This window comes from Volvox carteri, assembly GCF_000143455.1.
Source record: "Volvox carteri f. nagariensis unplaced genomic scaffold VOLCAscaffold_11, whole genome shotgun sequence".
Lineage (NCBI taxonomy): Eukaryota > Viridiplantae > Chlorophyta > Chlorophyceae > Chlamydomonadales > Volvocaceae > Volvox > Volvox carteri.
This window is the reverse complement of record NW_003307554.1, coordinates 1231356-1250323: the sequence shown is the minus strand read 5'-3', so window position 1 is coordinate 1250323 and position 18968 is coordinate 1231356. Positions and strand designations below refer to the sequence as shown.

General features: G+C 53.0%; 1 protein-coding gene across 1 annotated transcript; it reads left to right on the top strand.

Moving 5' to 3' along the window:
* Window positions 1-12708: 12708 nt before the first annotated feature.
* On the top strand, window positions 12709-16118 carry VOLCADRAFT_120666 (uncharacterized protein). Its single transcript, XM_002948790.1, has 8 exons — window positions 12709-12826; window positions 12894-12932; window positions 13051-13082; window positions 14131-14164; window positions 14320-14388; window positions 14800-14866; window positions 15049-15460; window positions 15767-16118. The coding sequence occupies exons 1-8, from the start codon at window positions 12734-12736 to the stop codon at window positions 15807-15809; spliced, it is 789 nt and encodes a 262-aa protein (XP_002948836.1). The 5' UTR covers window positions 12709-12733; the 3' UTR covers window positions 15810-16118.
* Window positions 16119-18968: the final 2850 nt, after the last annotated feature.

The window sequence follows — 18968 nt, the reverse complement described above, 5'->3', positions numbered from 1 at the left end:
ACCACCACCGACGCTACCACCACCCTCTCCTATCAGTCAGCAGCCGCCCCCAAAGTCTTCCCTGGGTTTCCCCCTCCACCTCCACTACTGTCCCCTGCTCCACATACCCCGACTTCACCCACACTCCAGCCGCCTCCACCAAAATCTCCAAGGAATCTCCAACCATCAAACCTCACGTCCATCCTCTTCCCCGCCGCCACATGCGCTGCCTCCACCACGGCCAACCCTACTTCCCAGCCTGCCCCTTCCTCCTTCCCCTTCTCCTCCTTCTTCTCCTCCTTCTCCTCCTCCATCTCCCACACCGTCACCTCTCGCGCCCAAGCGTCTGCGTTCGCCTCCTCCTCCTCCTCCTCCTAGCCCCGCACCAAGTCCCGCACCAAGTCCCGCAACAAACAACACAATGCTTGTGAGCTCCTTCCCCTTCGGCAGCGGCTGCATTCTGGGACGCGACGCCACGCAGTCCCCGGTGCGCTTGTCTGCACCCCTGGGGCCTATGAATGTCACCTCCAGCACCGCCACCTACTGCCTCCTCATCAGCAGCAACGCCTCACTAGTGAGCCCTTCTGCTGAGTGCGCGGACATGGATACCGTACGCAGAGTCGACATGATTGTGGGTAAGTGATAACGAATTAATTAGTTAGCCCGACGTCCTTATGTGATGTCCATCCGTAAAATTGAGGAGTGTCCATAGACCAAGAATATGACTCTAATTTCTCCACTAACACCACGCCCAGCATACACTTTAAATTGCTGTACAGAATAGGATAGATTTAGCTCACCCTCTGTGGCTTTAGCAATAGCTTGCGATACTGGGTGCGAGGCTGTTGGCTATCGTGTAAGCGTCGGGTATAGGGGGGTCAGCATAATCTGATCGGTTTCCCAGGGTAATCGTCCCGAGCCAACTACAGACACGGCTTGTTAATAATCCAGAGGCAATGCAACTCATGGGGAATTTAAATCATGCTTATGTAGCACTTTGTCGCAGGGCAAGGAGTGGCGGGTCAGCTGACTGACATGATTAAAACGATGTGGGGTGTGGGTACCAAGAAAAACACTAATTTTATGTAAGGCCTATTTATTACAGCATAACATGACCTATATGCCCTTCTATACCATACATCGGCGGTCCTATCTGTGTAGACACCCTTGTCGAGAGACCGACGTCTGGGTGTGTGTTACTGTCCCTGAGCTGTTAGTACATGTACGTGGTGGCCTTTTCACTGCTAATAAACTATGATACGAAAGGATCTACCAAGATCGAGTTGTGTGTTTGCAGATGACTGTCTGATGTGTGATGTGTGGGACAGGGGAGCATACCTTCACCCTGCGGCCGCTACCCGGCGATACCCTGCCTTCCCCGGTTACTACACCGGATTTAGTTGGCCGCTGAAAAGGCCTATCGAGATGCTGGTGAAGCGCTTCGCGCGTCTTTGTTGTTGTTCTGTGTGCCGTACTGTTTACCAGCTACTACACCCGGTATTTCGAGCCACCCACATCCAGTCACCCTAGCCGACTTCTCAATGAATCGCTCAGGTTCAGCACCCACCACCAGCATCCAACGGAATCCGCCGGATCAACGGCGGCTCAACTCCATTCCTGGTCAGCTCGCAGGACTGTATGCATAATAATGCAAGATGCCGATGATGTGCCTATTCACCTCGTTGTTCACCATTTGCATTGCCGCACGTTTCTCTATTTGTATCTCCCTGCAATTCCTCAATTGCTTCCTGGTACTGGTCCGGCCAAACAGTTATTTCGGCCTCATCCCCTCCATTGACTGTCATACACTTAAGATGCTGTTCGCTCGCTCACAGCGCAATAAGCACATGTCCACAGACCGTGTCTAAGAGTTTGCTCCTCCCGTGTCCCCCCGGATGCACAATTATTGCCTTTTGTAGATGCAAGGTGTGTGCAACAGACGCCCAGGCCCATCACGGCATTAACCCTCAATGGCATTGTGTCACAGTATTCCTTCCAGACAGTCTCGTTTGATGGTAATGTGTACGGCGTGCTAACGATCAAACGCATTGACTCGTTGTTCCAAAGCATACCGGACAATGGGCTGTCCATGTGCCTGACTTTCAATAAGGCGGCTAGCGGGTGCAGTAGGCCTCGGGCTCTGTTCTTTGGTCCCACCATCCTGTACCAGATCACCAGCATTGACTTCGTGTGCTGCCCCACGTCGGAGGCGCCAAATTCCTGATATGCTGGCAGGTGGCTGGCAGAAGTTAAGGCCTGACTTCTGCTCCAGGATGTTCCGGGTTTAAATCCGCCTGCCGACCCCCTCGGTGTGTGACTTGGGAGGTGGCCCCCCATCTTGTGGACGGTGTAGGACGTGATTATAGCAATTTGTGAGCTGACCAGGAACTAAGTTGATCCGCTATATTTGGTTGGATGCTGGTGGTAAGTTGCTGAACCCAACGAATACATTCTGAAGTCGGATGGGGTGGTTGTATTAGGGTGCCCCTCTGTTGTATAGTTCAGATGACACCACCACATAATGGGGGCATCGAAAGATACCGATTGAGACAAGTGTAATTAATAAATAGTCATCAGTGACTCCACTTGGGCCTCGCGCCGATAAGTCCCCAGTACAACAGGGCGGCGTGGTATCCAGAAGCCATAGCTTGCAGGAACTACTCTCGCTCGGTGCTTGGTCAGACGAAACAGGGACGAGCTTTACACAGGTAAAAACCCCGCCCATACACAGGTATGGACTTCCACAGCAGTGCGGCGTTCGAATGGCGGACGACTATCAGTAGTCGCTTTAGCCGCCGCAGCTAACAGTAGCCGCAAGTAAACTAATATCAGTATTAGTTAGACCTGTAATCACCGACAGCGGGATTGACGGGTATTAGTTAGTAACAACGAAGTTCAGTAAATCGGACCGGACGAGCTAACCACCGGCAGTTAGGGTTCAGAGCCCAAACTGTGCAGAAAGCTTTACAGGATGCAACACCCTCTAGCAGGGGAGAACAGGGCATTGCCTCGGGAAAGGGGGCCCCTGGGAAACAGAGGCTCGCTGGCACCCGAAACGAACAATGCACAGACGGCTGGTGGCAGACCTGGTGCCAGGCTTACAGGCAGTTGTGCAGTTCCTTGGCACATGTTCTCACGGTTGCTCTGCTGCTGAGCACCATTCACGCTTGCGCCCCAAGACCCATGCCCCTCCCCTGCGGCCAACCTGCTGAGACCGTGCACGCCTTCACCTTTCCACCAGACTGGAGGCGTGCTGCCTGCCCGTGCCTCCAGCACCATCAGCACAGCAGATGATGCTGGAGGCACGGGCGGTAGCTACCGCTGACTGACCGTGACATCCACTGGGCCATTGGCATTGGGCCCTCGTGGATAGCATCACATATTGCACATACCTTTAATGGACCCAACTCCGATGTGCTGTCTGTGGCATCAAGGTTCACGTCCCTCATAACGAATTCGGCATTCTGGGCAGCACTTGTTGCTATCACACCCTTGGATCTCCAGACATGCTACAGGTACTGCAACAGCCACACGTCAGAACACTTCAAAGCAGCCCTGCCCGCTCCATCCCCAGCCCCGCCCCCAGCCCCAGCCCATCGGCTACACGGGCGCATCCTCGATTTAAAGGCTAGCTATGCTGACGTGAAATTTCGGGTCAAGTTAGGAAATAAGTTGGGACCTGAATTCACGGTGGGGCGTGGTGTTAAGCAAGGGTGCCCTCCTTAGCGTAACCCTTTTTGGACTCTTCATAGAAGTATTCGCTCATTATATTGATGCTCACGATGCTAATTGCCGTGTATGCCTCCCTAGACGATGGAGCACCCTTCGTGAGCAGAGTGTTAGCCTGGCGGGCGGTGAACTCACTAACCTACTTTTCGTTGACGATGTGTCACTGGTAGCGACAGGGCACGATAGAGCTGAATGCCTTCTGGGGCTACTCGAAGCCTACTGCAAAGCGATGGGTATGGCCGCGAATGCCGCCAAGTGCGAGGTCCTCATTTTTGGGGGTGCTACGCGTGAGCGGAAGCGGCTTATTGAAGCTGAGTACCGTTTAGGTGGGGCGGGGTTGCGGGTGCTGACCGGCAACGAGACGGCACGGTATCTCGGGTTGCACTATGGCCCAGGAGTGCAGTTCTCAGCATGTACCAAGCAACTACTCACAGCAGGGAGGCGGGCCACGTTTGGGCTCAGCACCCTGTGTCGTGATAAGAAAATTACCACCCCCAAGCTATGTATGTCTCTCTACGATACACTAATTGTACCGGTGTTTTCTTATGGAGCGCAAGTTTGGGGACCTGACCTCATTAATGTGAGTTTTGAAGGTGCTATGGCTAATCCCATGGTCCAGGAACAGCGTGCTTACATGCGAACCGTAGTTGGGGCGAGGAGCCCGACTATGGTTTCCCTATATCGCGAGCTGTCACAGAGGCCACTCCAGTTCCATTGGACCAATCTTGTACATAGGTTTTGTAACTCTGTGGTTAAGAGGCCGGGAACGCTGTGTCACCGGGCATTTGTCGCTGACCTGGAATTGGCACGTGGGGGCGTCACTGAGTGTTGGGCAAGCAAGGTACTAGCCTTTGTTACTAGCTTAGGAGTGGAACCCCCCACTAATACGCGCGGTAATGATCTTATAGCGTACTACACCACCCTTAAATTGCCAGTTGAGAGCACTCTTAAGGTATTTGCCAAGCGGCTTGATGCACGGTGGGAGTGCCCGAATACCTTGGGTGACCCCCGCGTCTTCCCCATAGGAATTACCGGAGCCAAGGCGTGTCGCTATATGAACTGGATGGGAGCTGCCCCGTCTAGGGGTGCGCGTCTCGATTGGTTGGAGCACACTAAAGGGACCATGCCCCAGCGACTTCATCATGTGCTCATGCGTTTTCGGTTAGGCTGTTGGGAGTTAGAGGTTAATAGGCCTAATGGGCGTGAGCGCACCGCGCGTACCTGCAGGCTTTGTGACTGTGGAGCGGTTGAAGATGAGTTGCATGTTTTCGAAGAATGTCCCGCTTACAAGAGCATACGGGCTAAGTATGATGGTGACCTAGTCCTTACGGGGCGCAGCATGCGCACCATTATGACTCAGGCGCCACCCCTGGCATTGGCCAGGTACCTCTCGGAAATTTGGGAGGCCAGGCACGTCGCGCTGAGGCGCTTCGCCCTGAAGTGGACGAGGGAGAATGAAGATGACCTCCCGCGTACCCGCATCAATACCAATACAACGTCCATGGCCCCCCCGGCTTTTACGGACACACCCGCACTTGTGTGCGGAACTTGTAACTTGTAACTTTACCATTTGCCCGCACGGGCATTCCGACACGCCACCAGCAGGCCGACAAATTTGCTTTCATTCCTCTATGAAGTACGCAAGCTGCTCGTTTGTACAATTGGGCCAATGCTCGGGGCCGCCGAAGAGTTGCAGTGTGCCGCCATGAAGCTCGCGGCTGTGTGGCGGAAGCATAGCTCCCACAGCATCAGTACTGCTGCAACAAGCACAGTTCCCACCACGTTGACACATCAATTGTCACACGTGCCGCCATAGCTAACGGCCTGCATGGATGCAGGGGAACCCCGCCCTTTTCCAGGCTTCGAGGAAGCCAACACCCGACTGGTTCAAGTCCCAACAACACGAGCATATCTTCACCATGACCTGACATGCCAAGGCAGCCCTTAAGATGTGTGTATGTGTGTTACATGGTCGTGGGTGCGTTCCCGTACCTGCAAACCGCCCAAAAACGGGCCGAGGCTCAAGGGCTGCCAGATCGCCTATAAGCACCATCCTACCTCACACTTCGCCCTTAAGATGTGCATGCAGCTCTCAGCATCCAAACCTATTCACCTAGGCAAGCCTGCAATAACACAAACTACCTAGCCCCTAGCAATATTACAGCCACATAGCTAGCCAGCAGCCAGCCCACAACCCCCCGCACTCATTCTCCCATGCTTTCTCCCAACCCCCCCTCCTACAGTCTCCATGCGCTCTCCCACACTTGCTCTCCCAGTCCCAACACGGGCCCCACGCGCTCTCCCGGCCCCCAGGCGCTCCCCCAGCCCCCACACGCTTACCCTCAAAATCCCACGCTCTCCCCCAATTCCCCCTCTTCGTCCCAACCTCCAACCCCCACGTGCCCTTCCCCCCCCCACCGAGGCCCATATCCCCCCAGCCAGGGCCTCCCGCACAGGATACGGTTGTTCTCAATGTTACAGACAACGTTATTGTATGGTCCGGCTCTCCATTCACGCAAGACTGCAAGGCCCGCGAACGTAGACCATGGTTGCATCGACCTATGGATGGGAAGAGATTGCATGGCATCCAAGTGTGGAAAAGGTTGTCCTAAGCTATGAGTGACTGAAATATGTTTGGTGGATGAAATATTTTGTTCGTATCGTTGGGTATCACCCAGGGTTCGTCATCTGTCATCTGGGGGTGGGGTCCTGGCCGGCATCTGCCTTCCGCGCTCATTTAAGTATGAGGAAACAATATCTAACTAAGTTCAATCTAAGGAATCTAGATATCGCGGGGACCCCCCCTTGTCTCATCTAGCTGAGCCCCGAGCCTCATCTTGACCGCCTGACAACCCTCATCAGCCTCATCTAGCTGTCCCGACGCCTCATCTAGCTGCCAGGAGAGGGCCCCCGCGCGCGCATCTGACTGAAAAGAAACATGTATTTAAATACCGTTTCATGTCCCCTATATTCATTTGGTTGTAAGTTGACTGGCATCCAGATACATTTTGTGAACATGAGTATGAGACTCTGTAAGCGTTTTTTGCGAGAAGCCCCGCGCGCATCTCAGTACATAAGGAAGCGTAACTAGATAAATGTAGAGCACCCAAATTGGATATCGGGATATGCTATACATTCATCCAGGTGAAATTTCGGACCCCGCGAACCCTCATCTGGCGGCCACCGATCCTCATCTAGCTGTCCCGAAGGCGGCCGGGCGCCTCATCTAGCTGCCGTCTTTCCTCATCCAGGTTGGCCAGAGAAACCCCCTTAAACTTCACTTAGATACTGAGGGACTGACACTTAGATATAAAAACAAGGACCCCCTTGTCGCGATATTTAAATGCCGTTGCGCTGGTAGCTTGCGCCAGGACCCCAGCCTCATCTTCCCGCTGTTCATACCCTCCTTTCGTATCTGCCGGTCCTATCAACCAGGCCCCATTAACCCAAATCCGTGTTCACATGCATGTAATGGCCTTGGCATCGACGTTGTAATCGTTTGCGCAGAATAAAGCCTTCCGTAGGGGCCGCTAACTCCAGGGCTCGGTACCGGGCGGACGTACGGCATGAGAATCTTGGCTATGACAAGCCCGCCAAGCTCTAATTGTTTCGACTTTGCTGTGCTGTAACTTTTCGAACGCAAGTACGCGCTCGCTTGCAAAAGGCTACGACCAGTGCAAGCCTCGTCGCCTTCTCGTTGTGTACGCAGCTTGAAGTCCACAATCCGGTGGCCATTATTATTGCAAACGAAAAATCCCTATTACAGATATAGTTACATAGTGTTTACACGGCCTCAATCCACCCGTCCGACGCCGACGGTGGCGCAAGCGCCGAGTTGGATGCAGAAGCGCTTTCAAACTTCGCTATAATAGGAATGACAACAACACCTATAGTTTGTGGCAGGCTATCTGGCGCTGCAGGCAGTCATGAGCAAGAGCTGCTGTCGAAGCGGTTGGAACGGGGGAGCAAATGCACGCCGGAACTGTAAGTCTGCCTATGCTGGGACACTCTGGTTGAATTAAGGAACAATATACAACACGTGAATCTTAAGGTAACGTATGTTTCTTCCAACAGCTCGCGAAGCGACGACTCTTCCAGCCCGTTTTTGGCCACGCCCTCGGCGCCTCAACGATTTTCACGGACAACAATTTCATCTGGGGTTCATATTCATTGCGTTGCTGACAGCTCTGCCACGGGGCTTCGCCGCGACGATGGCGAGACAGTCAGAGCACATTTTGGTGACAGAAATGGCGATTCCATAAACAAAGATCTGCTCGTTGTCGCACTCGAGGAAGAAAATGACCGGCTACGGTGCGCTCTTGGCGCAGAACGGCGAGCAAGACAGCTGGCCGAGGCAGAGACCAATCTGCAGTCTGCTCGGGCTCGTAAGTACGAAAACAAGGCAAGTGCACTTGCATCGCAATTGGCAGATGCACAGCAGAAGCTGGCGGATTTTGAGCAGTCGGCGTTGAGCCGGGCTTTGGTACAAAGTTGGCTTGAGACTACGCTTCCGCAACGGCGCGGAAGCGCTGGCTTGAGCCAGGAAGATTATGTCGAGCCCTATTCTGCTGTGTTTACGGAGCCAGAGCTTTGCCCACAACGGCAATCCAAGTCACTTTTTGGCGCGGGGGGACCTATGGAAGCCTCGAAAGATGCTCCGGCGCCCACCAACTCAGGAGGTGGTCATGAATTTGGAGTCTGTGTGGATGAAAATACATCCGGAAATTTGTTCCAGGCGAGGCAACAATCTAGCGATATTGATTGGAGTTTCGGCTCCGCTGCAGACAAGGAGCTGCTGGACAGCTGTGGGGGCGGTTGCAATGGCAGAACTTCTGCGTGCGGCAGTGGAAATCATTCCGTCTTGACTCCATACGGCACCGCTGGGGCGTTGCTGTCCCCGCCCACCTCCTGCCACGCCGGTTATCCCGCTGACACTACCAAAGCACAAGCTTCGGGAAGCTTCTCAATGGGCTGTACGCTTCCAACATGGAGTCCCGCGGTGCAGCACGCCTACACTCCGTGTGGTAGCAGTGGAAGCAGCACACGCCTGACGCCAGCCTGGAGTTTGCCCCTGCAGGGCAAGAAGTGTCTGCCGCTGTTGCCGATGCTACCGCACGGAGACCTGTCTCGGGCATCAGTTGCACAGACGCCATCGCCTGTTTCTGAAGGTCACAGACTGCTGCGGCTCATGTCAGATAGCAGTCCGCTTGGGATGAGTGTGGTGTCCCGGGTGCACACGATATCGACCGCCACCAACATTTGGCTGCCTGCCAGAGCAGCAGAATGCCATAGCTGGGTGCGTACAAGCAAGTGGGCTGACGGAAACAAATAGTAGTTAACCATGGAGGAGGAACACCGGGCCTGGACACAACCACAGTTTATGTGGATGGTTGGAAGGTCGGTTAGCGGAGCTGAAGCCAGATGTGCCGCCTGTGGCTCTTCTTTGCTATTTCCTCCGATGTGGTTCATGTGCATGCAGCAGCATCCTCGGATTTGCTGGGATCTCACCATTACCACCATGTTGTCATCATCACCCGAGTTGAAGATGCCACCACAGCTGGTAGCGCTGTGAATGCTTACAACCGGCCCCCTAACTGCCAACTGCGAACCGCAGGGCTTGGAGTCCCCACAGCGTGGTGTCGAGCTGGTGTCGCTGCTGCAGCAACCGGCCATGAGTTCCCCTGTGAAAGCGCCATCAACCTCCACATCTGGCGATCCACAGCAGCACATCTCGATTTGCAGCGCGTCTCGGGGCCCGGCTACTTCTGAACAACAACACCCTCACAATCCCCCTCCTGCTGCTCACCTTCACCATTCCCATTACTTGCAACCGCACCAGGTGCTTAGTTCAACCCTACTTCGCCCCTGCTTCGCGCCGGAAAGGACCGCCCCTGCCAGAAGGCTGCTAGCTGGGGATAGCGCCCTATCGCTGACCGGCTTTGACGCCTTTGACATCTGTGCGGGCGATGCCGCGGGGAGCAGTATCCAATCGTATCCATCGGTCCCCGTCGTCGGCGATGTGCAGGATGGAAGCGAGTGGTGCAACATCCCGTTGGGCAGTCCGGAATGTACGCCGCGGAAGGACGCTGCACGAGGGACCAGCTAGCTCTTGGCTGCCTGTACCTATATTGAGCGTCTCGCTTTAAATCTCTCTAATCTGCGTACAGGCGTTTGTTTTCTTTTCCTGATTTTTCAGCGCATCTTGTCGCTTTGTAGATGCGGCTTGTTCCCTGCATCTGAGCTACATTTTGTATGTTAGTTAATAGCGCGTCCTTGGCGAGAGCAAGAAACGACTGAAAATACAAAGCCTGCGTGCGTCTGAAGGCAAGGATTTCCATCGGAAGCGGTATCCGTACATAGTTATCTACGAGCAAATAGCATGTCTGCCCTGGCTGGCGACGAAGAGGACGGATGAAAACCCTTGAATTGTCGGCTATCTGGCCCGGGGCGGTTACTCTTACATAAACATCCATACTGTTGGACGTTTCGCGTGTAAAAGGGCGTTGGATAGACCGGCATAGTGGCATCGCAAGGTATTGGTATTGATATACTGAAGCATCTGAACAATTGACAAGAATAGGAAGACAGGTGAGGGATGCTAACAAACGATGAATTATACTGTTGTTTATACCCATTTGGCTTAGGATTCTTGTGTTTGTGTTACTTGCGGAGTCTAGGTTGTTGTGGCAACGGGTCTGCAGCGAATCCAAAGCACACATGCTGTATTTCAGGAGGGCGGCAACCACCTGGGCAGTTACTTCATGGTATTTGGTTGATACGCCACAATCGGTCTCAGGGCCATGCTATGTCCACAACAGACAGTAGCATGTGTGACTGTCAAGGTTATACGTTTCCGTTGTGGAGCCTGCTGATGGTATGCGGGGTTAGGTTGACTACTTTTTGCTCAACGGCACAGCATATGTAATGTTAGGCCTTTGTAGGTCGACTATTTTGTCCTGGAGTAGGTCGTGATTTTGTACCAGTGCCTTAGAGGCTCACCTACGATGTAACCAATCGTGTTGATGCGATTGACCATGGGATGCTTTGGAATTAGCCACATCAGGTGTGGGGTGGTGACTTTGGAGGCTTATTCAAGTTGCTGCCGGGTACTGGCTGCGGTAAGGCGCGCGATGCGTGGCGTGAATGGTGGATGCGTCGAGCAAACTCTGTCAGAGCAAGAGCGCGCTTGTCGCCAAGCTTTCCCCAATACGATCATGCAATTCGGTGTTCTCGATAGTATTCATAGATCTTTTAACTTCTCTAAATCGCTGAAGGAGCAAGGGCTTTGGAAAAGTGGTATCATGTACTGTGTCGTTTCTTGTGGCATCCGGTGATACTTTTCGGGCTCATTTGTAACGGGATTATCGATGCTCACAGCTAGCTGTCGTTCAGCTTGGGTGATTCCCACAATCCTTCACCATGAATTGACCTTGTGTGATACTTAGGGTTTTAGGCTTTAGGGGGTTTTGTGTCACACGGGTTGGAAGGGACGAGGATTTTATTGTTGGATCTATGGTCTCAGGGCCGGGTGGGCTTAAGAAAAGGCAGCAGGACCATCGAGGCCACATGGAACCAAGAACTGCGGCTTGATTGTGTGTGTGTATTACATGGTCGTGGAGGTGTGTACCCCGTACCTGCAAACCGCCCAACGCGAGCTGAGGGCGCAAGGGCTGACAGATTGCCTACAAGCACCATCCTACCTCGCGCTTCAGACAAAGCAAGTGATAAAGGATATTGACTAACTAAGGGAACGATAAAGATGCGGTGGGACCACATACGTTCCAGCACTTCACCAGGCATTCTGGTTCCCACTTCATAAGGTATCTTCATGTGCTCAAAGCGTGGGAAATCCATACCAGATCTGATTTCATCGTACACCGGACAGTCCAGCAAAGACTGCTTCTCATCGTCAATATGTCTCTCTGTGCTGCAGCAGGGGCATACCTGCTCCTCCCTAGGTACATAATGGCATCCCTTGCATGCTCTGTTCGCCGCCAACACCCAACAGCATAGCCTAAACTGCATAAGCTTACAATACGCTGAACGCGGGATAAATGTTGTGATATGCTGGTGCACCTCCTCCCTGCCCCCTTGCCCAGCTGCCAGACCCATCCAATGCTTACACTTCGCCATGTGGATTCCCGGTTGCTTACCGTCTGATGGGTACACGTCTGCCTGGACCTCTAGACCCGTATTGGTTCCAACCGCTCATCAACCGATCCTTGAACTCCGACACCACATCTTCCGGCAATGGCCTATTCGTTAGCCATTCCACTCGTTCGTCTACCTCATGTAGCCCTTGCGGGGCCTCTTTCCATTCTTCGTGCCCCAGAAAACTCAGAAAACGGAGGATTAATGAACCCCATCCGGAGGCGGTGTGCTGATCTGGCAGCTCCCATAATTTGCCGCATGAACGATACATGGAGCTGCACCGCTCCATCCTTCAAACATGCGTCGAAGGGCCCCTCCGCAGGGTTACTCTCATCACGCCGCCTCCTGAGCCTGTCCAAGACATAAACGGGCCCCACCTTGACGACCTTACAACACTATGGCTCGTACCTGCGTATCAAAACACCTCATCCTCACATCTAGGGGCGAACAACTTTAGCTTATCCAATTTTATATTCAGCGCGTACATAGCTGCGCTAGCTGTGTCGTACAACTGCTGGCGGCAGACACGAAACGGCCGTTCTGGCCCATACAGTAAACCAGATATCGCGCACTCTCCTTAGCCTCACCAGCCAGCCTGACGATGCTTGAACAGCATTCCGTGTGTGCCGCTCGCAAAAACGGCTTGATTGGACATGCGGCTCAAGATCCACCCCAAGGTTCTCGGTCTAATCATTAAGAGTAAAGCAGCTGTTACCCAAGACTCTAAGGCTGGGACGACTCAGCTAGCCTCACATCAACATTGGTTCCGTACGAAACCACAGCGCAGTACAAGAAAACTCCCGTCTTCACTCTTGCGGTCAACAAGCATAACTTTATACCGTAGTTGCGCTAGCCGTTGTAAAGATTTTAGACGATGTCATATCGTGATCGCGGTGGCGGCGGTGGTTCACGGGCACCGCGCGTCTCGCTGGTTGTCCGCAACTTACCACTAGACATTCGTGCTGAGGTAAATGGGTAAATAAGGAAGGGAATTTGAAACATATGTGGTCTGAACCGTTCGCTGTCTCTCTCAGGACCTTCGCTCCAAGTTTGAGAAGTATGGCGAGTTGAAGGTACGTGGTTAAAGCACGTACTTTATAATGCTGATGGAGTTGACCTATCGAGTCTAGCTGTTCTACTACTTAGCCCGTGGTTCGCTGAAACCTTGTCCTTGTGCAAATAATATTGCAGGATGTTTACATTCCACGCGATTACTACACGCAGTGAGTCCGGGCATTGAAGCCCAAGGGGCGATCGGCAGCAGTTGCTGGCATGTGGAACACCCTGTAGAAGTGCGGCGTGAAGCTATTATTGTGTACCGTAATGATTCCTTTTGACGAGGACTTGCTTGTATGCCCGCTGTGGCATAGCTTCTCAGGCTTGACCCCCCGTAGAGCTGTCTGGGTAATGCATGGGCTCACGTATGGGAAATACAGTTTTCGTGCACAATGCTGCCTTCACGAAAGGTGACCGGAAGGCATCGTGAACAAGAGGCAAAGATACGTGGAGTCAGGCCAAGCTCTTCGCATATGCAAGGAGGCAGACGGAGGCAGGCCGACAGCAGATTTACATAGGCCTTATGATGCACTTAATGAAGGTCGCACTTCCAAGCTTGCGGTCAAAGTGTTGCTGGTCCAGTTTAGCATGGGGGATTAGCTTGTAGGGAGGAGCAGCATCCTGGGTTTCGGGTGTGGACAAAGGCCAAAAGGCCCCAACGTCCCCATTCGCCCCGTCTGAACGGATGAAAGCGGCGTCAAGGCATCTCTCCTCAGCATCCGAGTGCCCAGAAACCGAGTGCCCACGCATGCGAGTTTTCGAGTTGCGAGATGTTTGACGGTCGGAACGAGGCTGTTACGGACAAGCCCCAAGTGTTGTTGGCCAAGGGCTGCTGAGGGCTGAGCAGTCAAGCGAAGAATTTTTGCCTTCTTCGGGTATGCTCCCGACACTTGGGTCGCGTAGTTTACCTCCCTGAACAGCTGGCGCCTCTGTGCCTATTAATTAGCAAAGCATCCCACCTTCTCTGGCGTCATCTGGCCGGTTCTCGTCCACATGTGTTGCCCAGATTGTACCTTAAACGAGCGGGTTTCTCAGTTTTTCTGGGAGGAAGGTCGGGGTTGGGTTTGTCGAAGTGGCATGTTGATTGCCTAGCCTTATTACAAGTACCTGCTTCTGAACCGGAATTCACGTCAAGAGTTCCGGCGTTCATGCTATTTTCCAAGCCCTAAGTCTTTCGGGCATTTACCCCAGTTAACCCTTCCCTTGGCCTGGCAGGCGGCCCCGTGGATTTGGATTCGTTGAGTTTAAGGTCAGTGAGTACTAGTCAAAAGATCTGTAGCATGTCAATACCGTGGCTTGGAACTTGTAGCATCAGGGATGTCACGTTCTAATATGTCTCCAGCAACCCCATGGCCCACGTCGGCATTAGCATGAGCGCTGCCCCCGTCGGTGCTCGTAACGCAGGACACCCGTGACGCCGAGGATGCGATGTATTCGCTAGACCGGTCGACTATCAACGGACGCGAGATTTCGGTAAGTTGCGCGTTGCCCTTCGTTTTATGATGGTAATCATAGGTATCGTCGTTTGGTGCTCCAAATCCAGTATATTAGGTGCTTGCCTACCTCGCGTACAAGAGCAACAAACTGCAGCAGCGAGCTGGGCTTCGCCACAAAAATGCACACAGCCGTTGTCCCGGAGAGGATCTCATGGCGACAGACTTAAAGCAGATACCGGTTCGCACAGGCGTTGAATAGGAGTTAGATAAGCCGCAGTACATCAGGCTCTCTCGCCACGCATGTAATCCATGGTTTAGCTTAAACTTTACGGAGACTGCCTGCTTTCATCTTCGGAGCAGCGCAACTTGCGTGCGACGGGATGTGTGCCGCGACCTTGTGGGGTCGCAGCCGAACTTCTTTTTTGACTTAAGTCGCACGTTTATGCAGGTTACGTTTTCCAGGGAGGGCCGCAAGACGCCACGCGACATGATGAAGATTGAAGCACGACAGAAGGGTAAATACGGGCTGAAGGGCCGCAAGCCTGAGGCAATGTGCCGTGACCTTGTTGCAGTTGTGCGCTGGCTAAGGAAGACAAGTGCTGGAGGGATGCAGGTTGCTCACACACAGGGTGTTCCTTAACAGGTCTGCTGTTCTCCTGACCTGTAGCCGAAATACAGATTTGCACCTTTTACACAGGCTATGACGACCGGTATGATGACCGGCGGCATGACGATCGGCGGCATGACGACCGCCGGCACGACGACCGCCGGCATGATGACCGCCGCCGCAGCAGGAGCCGGTCGCCGCGGCGTCGGTACAGCCGATCACCCCGACGCAGTCGCAGCCGGTCGCCACGCCGCAGCCGAGAGCGGGAGCGGGACCGTAGTCCCCGCGAGGCCAGCCCTCGTGACCGTAGCCCGCGCGACCGTAGCCCTCGTGAGCGCAGCCCACACGAGTTAAGTCCCCGGGACCGGGATAATGGCCGGGAGCCAAGTCGGGACCGCAGCCCCCGGGAACGGGACTACGAACGTAGCCCCCGAGAACGGGATTACGAGCGTAGCCCGCGGGAGCGAAGCCTCAGTCGAGGCCGGAGCCCCTCCCCACGGAGGTAGGCATGGTGTTGGGATGGCACCTTTGGGGAGAGCCTTGGCCAGGCTCGAGGGGCAGCTGTAATTAATTTTTTCTGTTGTGTTTTACTGCAATGTGCTGTTGGATTAGCGCATGCCGCCAGAGGGAGCTGAGTAGCTGCATTTTATTACTAGTGGCGTGACGGTTGCCAGGCCTGTCAGGGGGTATTACACAAGCTTGAGCTGCGGCTTGTCAAATGCTCACGAAGACCGATGACTAGAGTCTTGTACGCGGGTAAATTCTAACATAGGTTAATTTTGTCAACACACCATTTCTACTCATGCAGGGAGTCACCGCCCAGGCCTGAAGCTGCTATGGAGGAGATGTGATGCATCTTCTGGTGGAATGACGTTGTTAGGTTTGGGCGTTGATTGTGTATATCACCTTGTGTAACTAAGCGAAAAGTCATGCACAGTGCTGTGAACGTGAGATTGTTGTAACCGTGTGTAGGACGATGTTCTGTTACATTTAGTAAGTCCTGGAGCCAGGGGCTGAAGGATCAGACTGTGTGAAACGAAATACTGACGAGTGTCACGACGTTTTGATATGTAATTTAGGGCCCTGATGTAGTAAAATGCCGGCATGATACCCAAGTTATTCCCCGGATCCCCCGGGCCTGTAAGACGCGATTGGTATGAGGTATGAGGATTTCACGCACGAGCTGGCAACTTCCCAGCCGCTCGATCCTGTTCTTCTTGCCGTTTGATTTCCTGCGTAAAACAAGTTTCAATTCAATACCCACACAGGACGAGCCAATGAACGAATTCCGTGTGTATAACATCCCCACAGCGTATGTCAGTATGCATTCCCAGAGTCAGCGCAGCTGCATGCCCAAGGCCACCACCGCAAACTTGACCGCAATAGAAACAGTTTCCGGATAACATCGTGCCCTCATCACGAATGCGACGCAAGGCGCACCTCTTGAATCTGCTCATATATGTTAGGTCGAGCGTATAGCACATAGCCATACGTAGCTGCCGGGATAGTGGCGAAAATCACCGTCACTGCCCACCTTGGCAACGGCATCCTGCCTAGAATCCTGACACAAAACAGTGTCCGAATCGATTTCCAACAGCAAGCACGTGTAGCTAATCACGCAGAAGTTGATTATAAGGTTATGTCGTCTTTTGCTTGACCTCTTTCGGAAAGATGTGGGATGGGCACCTTCAGACACAGAACATGCAACAGTTTTATGCTCTAATGGAATAGCAGGGTTATATTCTATTGTATTTTTCACATCCTTCCAAAATCGCCAGGATAATGTCGTACGGGCACTGTTCCCGGGCATACATGCATGGGCGGCCAGCTTGCAGTATGGCGCCACACGACTTCGGGACTCACTACAACGAAACCTTTTACGTTCATGCCTAGCTTTCCTGGTTTGGAATTTGTGTCTACCGTTCTATGGCCGGGGTTGAACATGCGTGTGAAAGTTTGTGTCGACCAGCGTCGGTCCCTCCTTGCCTCACGGCAGACCCGGAGCTCTTTTTTCAAACCACAGGCATTACATAAGTTTGATTACAGCTTTTGCCGCCACGGATTGCAACAACCTATGCAACCTATGAAAGAGCCACAGAGAGCCACACACCCAGCTTCACTCGAATCCTCTGGCTCATTTTCTTCCACCCCATTTCCGCCTCTCGGCCACACGCATAGCCCAGCCAACACCATCGTCCCTGCATTGCGCTAAAAGCCATACGTGCCAATGCGTGAAGTCTAAGGTTGCCTGCCTACGGGCTGAATACAAGTAACAAATGCATCCCGGTCGCCTCTACGGCTTGGAAAGCTGAAAGCTGACAAAAGCCAATCAGCCAGTGTTCACATGGTATCGGTCCTCACACACCCAGCTTGCGCATGTATGCCAGAACCTCCCACATCAACTCCAACAAACTGAATTACGACGGGGCATCATGCATGTGAAGGCAATCCACAAGTTCTGGATCCTCACCGCTAGCCTACAGCTACAATACCGACTAAAACCTAACCAAGCTAAATACTTGCAGTCTCAAATGGCTGCCCCCCCCATCATCTCTCTACCCTAAGTCATAACGTTGCTGAGATTCCTTTGCTATTGTTCTCTCCACTCTGCAGCAGCCGCAGTCCGCAGGCCCGTTATCCGCGCACCAGCTGGCAGCATAACGACAAGGATAACGAACAGCAGCCGAAACAGAACAGAGCAACAGGCACAGAATATCAACTACAGCAAAACACCAACACCTCCACCAACAGAAGCAACAACTTAAAACAAAAGCACATCAAGCAATCTCGGTTATAACAACCACCTGTCACACCAACAACAACATACTGCCCCGCAGATTGCCCGCTCATTCATCGCTCCTAGAGTCTCGCCCCCCCCGGGAGAGACACAAACCAACAAGAGACAAACTCGGAAGCAGAAACTCCCCAGGCACGGAGATAAAACTTCCCAACCCGCCACTCCTCCGTGATTGCTAAAGCTCTCCACCACCACCACCGAATACCAACCGACAGAAAGCCAACCAGTACTACTAGACCACCATCCAACACTTCACTCCACGTCAATGGCGGGAAACTTCCTCCCTCTTCTCGCCCACATCATACATATGTATGTCCTACTGTGTCACCACGCAGGACGCGCCGCGCCAAGGGGCGGACGTTCCCCCTTGCTTTCTCCCCTGCTGTCCATCGGCCGTTCCTTTTCTTGCAACACAAGTCCCCGGGGAACGCATGTCGGTTCATTACCCTGCCCTGCACTTCCGTACTCAAAAAATCTGTACACGGTTGGAATAAAATGTAACCACAACTAATATATCCATGTGCGTCCAGATTTCGTACTGTCTGCAATACGGCATATACGACAACACTATCACCGTGACTGCATTATGATATAATGAAATACGTGAAGTGCGCCGATGGAACCGCAAAATGTACTCTCTGATGTACTCTCTCCTGTGCTCGTCTCAGCCTGAGGCGTTTGAGGCTCTTCAGGGTGGGTTGCGATGATGTCGCACCATGCAGCATTGATCGGCAACCTCGCACCACTGAGGCCTGTGGCAACAGAACAAGTAAAAGAACGTACATGCTATACATACATACATACATGCCTACATACATACAGGAGCGCTGAATGGCGTGGGGCACAAAACCCACGTGCTTTGGGCACTTGTGCTTCTGCCTGCTGCTGCAGCGGAAATGCACGTACAGCACACGCAGTTGGCTAGCCAGCCAGCCAGCACCCAAGCCACCCACGAAACCGAATGCGAACCAAAGGTAAGGTGTGGACCAATCAAACCATAAAATAGTAAACGCAAAGCACTTTGACAACGATTCCTGCTAGGGTATGGGAACGCGAATCAAATACGGAAAATCATCAAACGCGGATTCTCATCGTTCCATAACGCTCCGCAGCAGAGCTCTTCGAGTAGATAAGCTACATGCCTAGCTCAATTACATACAAGTGTACGGAAATAAACATCCATCCCATCCTTGCTTGATTACTTGTCCTTACA